At 43.0% G+C, this 12,772-nt stretch overlaps 1 protein-coding gene across 2 annotated transcripts in view; it reads right to left on the bottom strand.

The window, feature by feature from the left end:
• bcl6aa (BCL6A transcription repressor a) overlaps positions 1 to 5,641 on the bottom strand; it is a 28,571-nt gene extending 22,930 nt beyond the window's left edge. For both annotated transcript variants that reach the window (XM_042111704.1, XM_042111705.1), the window contains exon 1: positions 5,599 to 5,641. In XM_042111704.1, coding sequence (XP_041967638.1) covers positions 5,599 to 5,626 — 28 coding nt within the window. In that variant the 5' untranslated portion in view covers positions 5,627 to 5,641. The remainder of the gene's footprint in view (positions 1 to 5,598) is intronic.
• Between the last annotated feature and the right edge of the window lie 7,131 nt (positions 5,642 to 12,772).

Below are 12,772 nucleotides of genomic sequence, written 5' to 3'. Positions count from 1 at the left end.
AGTTGGATAAGACAGATCTTGCGTGTAATGGTTTGAAGGCAGTGCTTCGATGTTTTGTCAACATTTACGCGGCAGATGAAGTACTTTCCCCAGAGTTGTGGTAATTTTCCAGAGAGGGAAACCAGCTGCAGAGTGCAGTTCAGGAGAGTTCGTTCAGAAACCTGTCAGACCACTTCTGAGTATGCATGTTAAATCTCCCATTGGGTGTTGTCGAGGTCTTCTGTTGTTGCTCCAATCTGGAATGTTGGGAAGCTCGCATTGATACGCTCACATATTCATGAATGTGCTTAAAATAGGCCTATGGGAATATTTGGATCATATCAGCTACAGGCAACCCACTTCCTCATCGAAATCTGTTTGTTCAGCCAAGCTATTTTAAATGTGTCCTGTTCAAATAATCTATGACAAATTGCACACCAACAATTAGTAAGCCACATAAAAAGCCAAAATGTCAACTTTTTAGTTTTATATATATATTTTTTTTATCTACAATATTGAAGATCAGTCTCCTGTGTTGCATTTATCTGACTGGAGTTTGAGAAACACTAGAGATGATGTGATAGAAACTCTTTCAAACAGTCATTAGTCCTGCCCTAAAGAATCCTTCAGGCCATACTCTACAAGCTCTCTTCTGCACGGATGACTACTACGGTCGGGGAGGATGTGAACTGATTCACAGCCTCTCTGGTTTTGGCACTCAGTCTGTTTATTCGTCTTTGGATCAGGGCCTCTATGCTGTCTAATAGGGGGATTTTTTACTGTGCCAAACTCTTTTTAATATCAGAAAAGATAGGAAATCCAATCTGCTTCCAAATACCAATGCTGTGTGTCCATTCGTGTAGTCGTGGGGTGTGGCATCACATGAGCTGTTTTTGCCAGCCCCCAACCCCATCCATCCATCCATCCCAACTCTGCGCACCACATCCTATGCTCATTTCGAGCTGTAAACGCAGTATAATCCATGGCAACATAGAGGCAGGGGGGTTGGCCAGGATGAAAGCAATTCCACCAAGCCCCAGAAATCACCCACTCTCTGAACTGATTTGATTTGGGTATCCTCCAGCTCCGACCAATTCCACATACCCAAAAAGCAGATAAACAAGTACTTTCCGGGATTTTTAATAACATATCAATTTACATGGGATTTCACAGCAGGATTTGCTAATTTTTATATATATATATATATATATATATATATATATATATATATATATATATATATATATATATATATATATATATATATATACATTTGCAAATCCTGCCTATAAGGAAGAATTGAAGACTACTTAAAATATATATATTTTGAATTGATATTGAGCTCTCTGAGTACATTGTGAAAAAAAGCCAAACTGCTGTAGAGCGTTGTTGGTGAACAAAACCAACAAAACTAATCCCATCTGGCCGGGAACTTTCATTTTATTAATTTAATATTTAATTTAATTTTAATTAGGTTGACAACAATCCATGTGCCATGCTTGGATGGACCACACTTTTTTTGTTTTATTATTTTTTATCACAGGTTTAAATGCTGGAGTGATTGTACAGTTCTTTAAAAGCCCTGGACAATTTTTGCACCACAATAATTTCCCCCAAAAGGGAGTTTGTTTTTGTGACTTGACATTATTTGCCCATGATCCATCCATTGAGAGTTGGTCTATATGATTAGTACAGTGGGAGAAAAATGGTGGTTGACGGCGCAAAAGCACTGTCCCTCCCTCTGTCTCTGAACGAGCAGTCTTTCGAATCGCACTCCAGCTTAACGGCTATTCGACGGAGAGAAACGCCCTGATACGCATACGCACCACACACAAGTGTATGCTTTTATTCTTCTATTCACTCTGCAGCATTAAACCCAACACAAACACTGGGCTGTGGTATTCAATAGAAATGAACCCTACTTTCCTAGAGCCCACAGGTTAATGTAGCGACTCAGTCTGGCTTTGCCCTCGTTATCCGGATTGATAGGTCATTCATGAGGAGAAGGCGCTGCTGTGCATGACAGAACAAGGCTGCTAATGCAGACAACTGGCACTGATGTCGAGATGGCAACCTAGAGAGTGACAGTGACTGGTCTCAATAGCATGTCTCTCTCCTTGTATCTCTTATCTCTTCACTTCATATGCATGATGCAACTTCATACCAACATCTCTCCTAGGGGAAAGGATTTTTTGTTGTTGTTGGTGCTGTTGTCTGACTTGATTGACTTAATACGCATGAGCAATTGACAGCAACTGACGTGTGTGTGTGTGTGTGTGTGTGTGTGTGTGTGTGTGTGTGTGTGTGTGAGTCATGCAACATACTTCAGCAACTTCATACCAACATCTCTCCTAGGGGAAAGGATTTTTTGTTGTTGTTGGTGCTGTTGTCTGACTTGATTGACTTAATACGCATGAGCAATTGACAGCAACTGACGTGTGTGTGTGTGTGTGTGTTTGTGTGTGTGTGTGTGTGTGTGTGTGTGTGTGGAATAATTTGGATTATGCACACTGTACATTAAAAGCTGCTTTGGGCAGACTGACAGCAGCCTACATGTTTTTTTTTTATCTTTCCATTAATTTTTTTCTCACACTATCCATTAATGTATCCATACATGCGACACAGATGGCCTGGATGTATGCATTACGCCTGTGTGTGTGTGTCACGTCATGTAAAGCCAGTAAACCTATATAAAGCCGCCTCAACAGGCTCTTGCCCTGGCTGCCACCACCCTGAACCCCAGCTTTGTAAACGTTTACTGGAAACAAATCAGCCTGACTCAGTGTCAACTCCAGTGAGGCGGAGCACTGTGCCGTGGCAACGGATAGGGGCCCTGCGGACGGGAGGGACCCGCCGGGCGGTGGCGGTGGCGGTGGCGGTAGGTCGCTCGGTTCAGTCGCTTGGTTGGTTTTGGTTGGTTGGTCTGTGGATAATGAAGCAGGAGAGGACTGTGACATGTGACAGGGACTCGGCCAGGCTCGAGTCAAACTGCCAGTGACCTTTTCTTGGCTGAGTGTTGGGCCCACATGCCCACGTGCTCCCATGGATGGAGGGATGGACGGATGGATGGATGGATGGATGGATGGAAGAAGAGCACAAGGGGGATGAAGAGGTGGAGGGTGGGAGGATGGAGGGACGGAGGGAGCGAGATAGGGCGAAGGACGCTAAAACTGGCCAGGGCACGAGGAGGCGACTCGGAGGAGAAGCGGCGAGGGTGTCGGCTCCGATCTGCCTCACACCACTGAGCTGACCTCGTGCTGACATCACCGGCTCGTTTGCCCAACGCAGTTGGCTTTCTCCCGAGCCGCGAGGACAGCGGCCCATGACCACAGCTGCACAGACATTGTCATCGCGTCAGTGCCAGCTCGCTGGGTCCAGAAGTGACCAGACTTTTCTCAGGGGACCGACAACTCACTTTGAGACCTCTACGACCCCATGGAAGATTTGTTTATATTTGTTTAAATCCCATTTGACAAACAGTGTTTTACAATGCAGCATTAAGTATTTGATTACACCATGGGAATCAAACCTGGGCCATTAACAACTGGTCAGCCCAGGTCATCTGCAGCAGCACACTGGGTGAACCACTGCAAAGATACCAGATTCAGGAAGTCCTGTCATTGTTGCCCCTCTTCCTTATCATCGTGCACCAACCCAGTTGATGATAGGTAGTGTACACGTAGCTCTGGGCTGTTCTAATTGATATAACGATGCCCAAAGCTTTGCACACACACCAAGACCCAAAGCATCAAGCCTCAGTTTCTAAGATCTCTTCAGTAGAGATGTGAATTGCGGGGTGTATGTGAGTGGAGGTGGAGGATTCCTTATTAGAGATGTGTGCAGGGTGTATGTGTGTGTTCTATCTGATAGAGGAGGGAATCTGGCAGAAGAAGATGTAACTGGCTCTTAGGAGCAAACTATCTTTACCAGGGTTCCCCAGTTCTCTCCCCGCATCAGGCTTTGGATGATGCCATTTTAAACAATTGAGTGGATATTTAATTTCTATTTCTACATTAAAGTATTTTCTCTTGCATTTATTTTTATGCTTTGTGTAATTTATGCAAAACCATGTATATGTGGGTGTACTGGAAAAGACTGCATGCTTCTAACTGATAAACAGGATAAGTCTCAAAGAGTCTGTATGTTCTCAAGTTCAGTTCATGAAGTTCACTATGTTTTAATTATGTCATATGTCATATGTTCACTATGTTTTATATTTAATTATGTCATATGTCAAAGACAGTGTTATTCAATCATTGCAAAAATACTGGGGAAAAAGCTCGAAAGGACACCAGAACTACAGACATTAACCTTTATTCCACTCTGTATGTGTGTAGTTTACATGGCTATTCATAGCATAGAGCCAATTTCCTCAAATAAAGTTAAATATGTGTTTGCATTATCTCTGCCCTGGGGGAAGGTTAGTTGTAATTTAAAAAATATATAATTTATTTATTTTCTTAGTCTCTTCACTGAAATTGACCCATGAGTCATATTGGAAGGACAGGAATACACCTTGCCTTTCACTGTTGTTCATATCTTTTACTGGTTAAATAGTTTTTTTTTTAAAAGAAGGGAAATTGATATATATTGAAAAAAAGAAACATAACATTTTACTGCCCATTTGTTTCTCCTGGCTGTACAAATCAAAACCCAAACTACAGCACTGTACACAATGTTAAAAATCCAGTTTATTACGTAAGCATAATTCAGTGAAAGGATTCGAGCAGCATGCTTTAGGATTGTTTCTTGTTAAGAGTTTGTCAGCAAATGTCAAAAAAGAGAGAAAGCTTACACTGTGACAGATAAGTGAGTGTTCAGCCTTAGCAATTCAGGTTGTCTTCTGATAATGCTATTCTTAAGAGCAAGTAAAAGCTTGTCCTGATATTAAATATAAATGCATTTGGGGGGCAGTGGGGAAGGTCACAGAGTGGACCGTTTATATTCGAGGCTTCCGAATTAAATTAATTTCAATTACCGCCTTTTAAAAATAACAGTAGTAATATTTATTTAATATTAAGGACATTCATTTGATAACTACAGTTTACACAGAGGTTATTTTGTGCTGAATTCATGCTGTCAATATCAACCCAGAATATGGTCTATCACTGATATTTCAATCAATATGTTTATTTGACCCAAAGGCTTGTTGTAATAGCACACACAAACATCCACATGCATTTATACTTTTATAAACATCAACAACCAAAACATCACAACATTCCTTATGTATCCTCTATTTTAATTATGACTGAGCATGTTCAAACTGACACTAAGCAGCAGCCACCTTGAGACAAGTCTCTTTAAACTTTCACAGAGTTTACAAGATGTGGACGTGCTGCTGCTGACCCATGATATGGGTCCCATGATATGTCATCCATGATAAGTTAATCAAGTAAGAACGCCATGGCTCGGTCCTCTGGCTCCTATTTAGTGTCATTATTTTTATTTCAATTAATCTGTTTGCCTTTCATTTGTTTCCGCACCGCTGCACACTTGCAGCCTCAGCAGGACGGAGACGTGCAATACCACTGAGACGGCAAGCGCACAGAAAACTGTGACATTTCTCCGCAGGAGAGCGGCAAGGGGAGAGAGAGAGAAAAGGGGGGGGGTTCTCACCGTGCTTCTGCTGGAAGGAGTTGGGCATGTTGAGAGCGGAGATGGTGTGAGTCGTGGACCAGCGGGGCACCCTGGTGACAGAGTTCTCGGGGTCAGTCTCAAAAGCAGTTGAAGGGATGATGTAGTTGAAGCAGTGGAGGGTTCTTCAGGTCCCGGTCCAAAAATGTGGCTAACAAGGTTCAGGAATTCTATTTTTTTTTTTTTTTTTTTATCAGTTTTTCTTCTTTTTTTCCAGTTTTTTGGGGTTTTCCCTCTATTTTCTGAAGTGGTGTGATTCAGAAAAAAATCAGTCACAGAGCTCAATTATCTGCGCAGCCCTGGGGGGAGGAGGAGGATGAGGGGTGGGGGGGTGGTGGTGGGGTGGAGGGTGAGAAGATATCCAGAGTTCACCGCGAGGGAAGCGGGGGGATTGTGGCGGGCGCGGCGGCACTGGGGTCAGAGACGACGGGCGCGGGTTGGCAAGGCTTTAGCGGCGAAGCAGAAGCAGAAGCAGAAGCTGGCGTTGAGGCAGAAGCTGGCGCGGCGAGCAGTGGAGGTGGTGGTGGCGGGCGGTGTGGGCAGATGCTGTGGTGGCGCTCAGAGGAGCTTGCGAGCTACTGATGATGAGGAGGAGGAGGAGGAGGAGGAGGAGGAGGAGGAGGAGGAGGCTGGTGAGGCTGGTGAAGAAGATGCCGCCGGTGAGGATGCTTGCGCGTGGCTGGCAACACAGCGCAGCGCAGCTCAACACGGCAGATCAGAGCGCAGCCTGGCGTCTCGTGTAGCGTGTAGCGTGGAGCGTGGTACACTAGAGCGCAGAGTAGAGTAGAGCAGAGCGGTGCAGGCTAATCTGGCGCGGGCTCTCCCTGTCTGTCTCCCTCTGTCAGCAGCACTGGAAATAACCCCGGGGTGGCAAAGTTGAGCCTGGCAGGATGGCAGTAGCGCACGCGCGTGGATGCCAATGCCAAAGCGCAGGGGCTGAAGAGAGTCAAGTCGACTGAGCGCGCTCGGTCGACACTAGCAAAGCGGTCCACAGGGCATCGGTGGCGCTCTCTGCTGATAGGTCGTCTGCGCTCGGGCGCTCATTGATTGCTGCGCTGGCGTGGTCCACTTTCCATGAATGTTAAAAATCTCAGGGCGTGCTCCATTTCCCCCCCCCCCCCCCCCGTTGGAAAAAAAGGGGGGGATTAAGCTGTCTTTGTCATAATCCCTGTTTTTTTTCCATTTATAATACGTTTCAATGAAGGGGAATCTGAAATCTCATTATTTCACATAAACTCTAAAGCTCGGACTACTATTGCCTTTAATATGGACCAGCTCTCAGACTTTAGGCCATCTGCCATATAAGAGTCTTTCGTGAACAGCAATGACACATTGTTTTATAAACAGAGCTTTTATACAACAAACATTTCAGTGTTCTAGAGTATTAATCTACCTAAGCTCATCCTTGGAACTGGATATTGCTCTTTATCACTTGTCTAGCTGGGGAGTTGATATTACATCACACCAGCTGTCGCTTCAAACCTGGCACTGCCAACAGCGATGGGCACGGATGTGCCAGTTTGCCATAAAATTGGATGGTAATGCCAGCGATCATGCTAAATGATGTGTGCTTCTCCTCCCTCGAACATTTTATTCCTTAGATGTCAACCTTTTCAGTTATTATCACAGATGTTATAATCTCGTGTAACAAACTCAGTCTTCGTTATCCTCTTTTTTTAGGCTTATGCATGGCTGGGTCCACTGCTTGGCTATCCTCTTTATTTTCTTGGATAATTTTGCTGGGCGCTAAGGTCTCTCATGGAGTTGACCCCCTCTGTGCTAAATCCTCTATTTTCCCTTTATTACATGTCTTGACATAAAGCCACCCATATTGGGTTTATTTTCTGGCCACGTATCTCTGTGCCGCAGAAATTAATGTTAAAGGATAAGAAGGCAGAGAAAAGATTTCGATGTGCCTTTTTTAAAGAGCAGACGGTTCCATTATGCTCCGTAAGTAAGAGGAGGCTAAACTGTGGCTATGGAGGTCATGTCTCTTAAGCAGGGGGTGGAAGTCATCGTGTATCCCACTTGCGAGCAGCGAGTGTTTTCCCCTTGGCTGCACGCATGGAGAGACACTGTTAAATTTTAAAGATGAAAGCTGAGAGGCACTCTTAGCAATAACATACACACACACACACACACACACACACACACTCCCTGTGCCGCTGCATATCAGGCAATATGCTGCAAATGTGGCATAGGCCTGCAGGCATCCGGTCGGAGCAGAGGGCAGAGAGAGAGAGAGAGAGAGAGAGAGAGAGAGAGAGCTAGAGATTTATGCCCAAGCCTCAGCAGCAGCTCTCCACGGGCCTCAGGACAGCGTCTCAATCTCTACAGGGCAAACCTCCCAGCCCAAGGGCTTTGCTCCACTTCATCTTCCCCCTGCTGGGCTTGCCCTTTGTGTGCAGCTAGGGCCCAGCAGCCGGGGGGTGGGGGGTTGGTGAACGGCAAATAAGATATCCAAATCCTAATGCTCACTGGACCCCACTCCACTCATGCCTCTTAGGAGACATCCTTGTCCTCTACCTTTTTTGTGTGTGATCAACTGTGGTGGATAGTTGGTGTTAATCTGTAGGTGATGGGATAACCCTAAACCCAATCCCATCCATATGGGTGGCAGAGTGACAGCAGCACAAAGGCCAAAGGGTAAAACCTAAACTGGCTTTGGAGCAGGTGACAGCAGAAAAATACAGAAAATTAGTCCATCGGGACTGTGAGTGTGACTGCCCTCCTCTGCTTGTGTCATAACTCATAGAGTGAAGAAAGGCTTTTCATCTCTAATGGGTCATGTACGGGGCCTTTCCTTTTTTATTTACAGTAGATTTTTCTCTAGAAATCTACTGTAAATAAAATTGTCTAAGATAAGAGAATGGCAATGAAAACATAATTATTTCATATTTATTTTCACATTGTATGCATTTAAAACATATATATTTCCATAATATTCTATTCTTTTTAAAACACACATACATGTACATACAAACACACACAAGGGCTAACACATATGCACACACATTGATTTATTAACTTACTGCACACACATTAACCTATTTTCTCCATCTGGAAACACTGGTAAAATACATACAGGTATGTACTTCTATTGTGCAACTTATGTACAGTGTAAGTTCTCACCTGTTGAAAAATACTACAACCCCAAATCAGAAAAGGTTGGGACGTTTAAAATTCAAATAAAAATATAATGTAATAATAATATACAAGTCTTGTAAACCCATGTTTAGCAGCACAAAGGACATAGACAACATATCTAATGTTGAAAATGAAAATTTGGACTATTTCATGGAAAATGATCATTTTGAATTTCATGCCAGCAACATGTTTCAAAAAAGTTTGGACAGGGAATGTTTACCACTGCGGTGCTTCACCTCTTCCAAATTCTGCAAATGTTTTGGAACTGAGAAGACCAGTTGCTAGAGTTCAGTTGCTCAACAAGATAAGAGGTATTCTTAATCATGATTTTCATTCCATGATGATGCATCTAATTTGACAGGTCTGGACTGCAGACAGGCCATTTTAGCACCTGGACTCTTCCTCTATGGAGAAATACTGATTAAATATGTGTACAATTAATTTTGCTCTTGTTTTCCTGAAATATTCAAGGTCTTCCCTGGAAATATGATTTCCAAAAATAATGGCACATTTTGATTGGTCTAACCACAGGACCTTTTTCCACATTACCTCAGTTCATTTTAAACAAGCTCAGGCCCAGATAAGAAGGTAGTATTTCTGTATCATTTCTAAATACAATTTCGGTTGGTAAAGTTCATACTAGTATTTCTGAATTGAGTATAAAACTGTGCATAAGACAAAGGTTATCAGAGGTTTTCCTGAGCCCATACAATAATTTTCTTTACAGAAACAGGTCTGGTTTTAATGCAGTTCCACTTGAGGTCCAAAAACCTGTGGCCATTCAATATTGTTGTTCAGCCCTATCCCTAGTTTGCAAAGATTTCTCTGGATTCTCTGAATATTTTCATGCTATTATATACTGTAGATGATGAACTAACATTTCATGTTAAGAAGCATTAAAATGACATTGTTTCATCATTTGTCCACACAGGGTAACACAGAGTGATGAATATACCCTACATCTTGACTTCTAAGAGACACCGCCTCTCTGGGATGCTCTTTTTCATACCCAATCATGTCGCCAGTTACCCTAATTAGTTGTGAAACATTCCTTCTTTTGTTTTCTTTATAATTACACAACCTTTCCAGCATTTTGTTACCCCCGTCCCAACTATTTTTGAAACGTGTTGCTGGTATCAAGTTAAAAGTGAACATACTTTCCATGAAATAGTGAAATTTGTCATTTTCAACATTTGATATGTTGTTTGTGTCCTTTTGGCAACTAAATATGAGTTTAAGAGATTTGCAGATTATTACATTCTGTTTTTATTCACATTTTACACAACGTCCCAACTTTTTCTGATTTTGGGGTTGAACAAGGTCACAAGAAGGTCCCAAGGGCACATTTTTGCAGGATGGCTATAGTCCCTAGTCCACAGCAACAGTAGTGCCAGAGCAAAGCGACGAGTCAGGATTAACTCAGCGTGTGTAGCTGTAGGCAGGCTGGTGTTTTTGTGAACCAACACTTCCTGCGGTAGAGTTCAGCAGTATCCTCCTGAGGCCACTGGTATCCCAGTGTTACTGAGTAGGCTGCACCAGGGGCCAGTGGAGCCAGGTCTAACCCCCCTCCCAGCAGGGCCCAGGCCATGGATGTTCATCACGCACAGGTCCCGAGGCCTCTCTGGGGTTAGGACATGGATACTGTGGGGTTGGTTTCCTTTTGGAGCCAGTGGGGTCAGAGGTCACTTGTTTGTTTGCAGTCCCATTTATTCACTTACATTGATAGATAGATAGATAGATAGATAGATGTTTAATTATCATTATGATATATTAATTGACCTGGGACATTATTTTGGTATTTAAAATCAATAAACAAACAAAAATGTACAGAACATAAAAATGATTGACTATACATTATCTCAATGTATATTCAATACATTATAGAGGGAATATAATATAGCCTAGAGGGAATGCACCGACAGCAGTCTGTAGAAAAATCTTGTGAGATCTGTAGCATAGCAGTTCTTTTCTGTTTTGATTTCGGAGAGGGGGGGGGGGCAGTTTCCTACCTGAAACTAGAAAGTTGCTAGGTCGGTAATCGGGCTTCATTGTACTATGTATATTTAAGTGAGTGTGTGTTTGTGTGTGTGAGAGAGAGAGAGAGAGAGAGTGTGTGTTTCTGTTTTTATTATAGTGTGTGTGTGTGTGTGTGTGTGTGTGTGTGTGTGTGTTTGTGTCTCTGTATTCTGTATATTTCTGTGTATCTGTATGCCAGTGTCTCAGTGTGCATTCGATCAATTTGACCAAAAGATGTTGGGAAGGAATAAATATGTATGGGTATTGTAGCATAAATGATACAATTTGTTTTTCCATCAACGTGCTTTTCACTCAAAATAAACTAAGGCCATAACAAATTGGTCTGAAAAACATTATTCTTGCATAACAATGTTTTAGTAAAAATGTGAAACAAGTCCATTTGATCTGAACACACAAGGGTTAACAGCTTGTTCCCTGTTTCTAATGGCATCTAAAGCCAGACACACCATCCTCTCTATGGTATCACCGTGGTGTACTGGATGTCACTGACCATTCATGTAATCCAGGCTTGAGAGGAAGTGACATAAGCAGCCCAGTGGGTCTTCAAATCATACTGATGTCCATTATGACAAAAATATCCAGTGTCACAGAAAGTGGTGTAGCTGATGTTGTAAGGGAAGGTAGCATGGCAGACATTTTCTTATTTCTACCAGGCATTCTGCAAAGACAGCCACAAGTAGCAGTAGTAATGATAATGATAATGATAATAATAATAAAAATAATAATAATAATAATAACAACAATAACAAGATGTACCGCAAAGCGGTACAAAATATGACCGCCACTCAGTCCTGCACATTCTCTCCGCAAAAATAAATCACGCTTGTCAATTTGTCTCCATCTCCTACTCCATCCCCTACTCTTGCAACTTTTGTGTATGTAAATGAGTGTGTGCAGGTGCGTTTGCTTTTTCATTTTAGGTGGCGCTATACTTTAAATAAGTGGATATGGGATGAGTTGACATGGCCCCTGGAGGCCAACATACAAAAAAAATTGGTCATCCTAGACCTTACGGTTCTTGAGATATTCACAGAAAACTGTGTCCGCCCTACCCTCCTTTCGGGGGGTCCGGCAGGGGGTGGGGGCTTGGGGCGACGGGTCAAAACGATGCCAAACAAGTTTCATGCACCCTGGTCTTTCAGTGTCCCATAAACACAAAATTACTGAAGAAAAAAAACTCTGACTAAGCCTATATACTATGGGTCATAATAATAATAACAAAACAAACATTTTATAACAATAAAAACATCTCTTCATTAAAGCACCCAGTCTGAAACCTGAACACATCAGAACTGTGTCTGCCCACACTAACCTAGCAGCCAACCAATGATTGGATCCAGGACTGATTGGATACAGGTCAGGCAGCCGCGGTCAGATTCGGGCAGCTATTATCGAAATGGTGCCATGACCAGCACCACACAGTGTATGCAATAACATGACTATAAGGTCATGATGAGCATGCAGTCTTTTCCACGAGTGGCTCTTTCCGCATACTGCTGCACCGCCCTGTGCTGCGCTGTGTGGTATGTCAGAGGGTGTTTTAGGGGGAGGGCGAGAGTGCCCAGAGTGACCTTAATCATGGGTTTGGTTGGGGGTGGGGGTGGATTTTTGTATTTATGCTGCCCAGTTGAACATGCTCTGTGGATGTCATCCTCACTTTTTTTTTTTGGCTGGCGTTGGCAGCAGTGAAATATCCCTGGGGACGGAGGGGGAAAGGGGGTCAACAGGGACGTGGTTAAAACCTGTGACATCTACTTGTGCTGCTCCAAATTAAAACCCAGGCAGATACTGTACTGGCACCATGTGTGCCATCACCACAGGTTAAAGATGCATCATTTGCACAATAAAGCTATTTAAAGAATGGTCATGTTTTATTTGAAGGGTCCTCTATACTATACAGAGATAGTCAGATTATAAACCAACTGCTGAAATTCTGTTTGCTACAATGCATGGTTAGTGTAAAGGTTAGGGT

This window comes from Alosa sapidissima, chromosome 12 (genome assembly GCF_018492685.1).
Source record: "Alosa sapidissima isolate fAloSap1 chromosome 12, fAloSap1.pri, whole genome shotgun sequence".
Taxonomy (NCBI): Eukaryota; Metazoa; Chordata; class Actinopteri; order Clupeiformes; family Clupeidae; genus Alosa; species Alosa sapidissima.
Note: the sequence above shows the minus strand (reverse complement) of the source record. Positions and strands in the feature narration are given on the sequence as shown.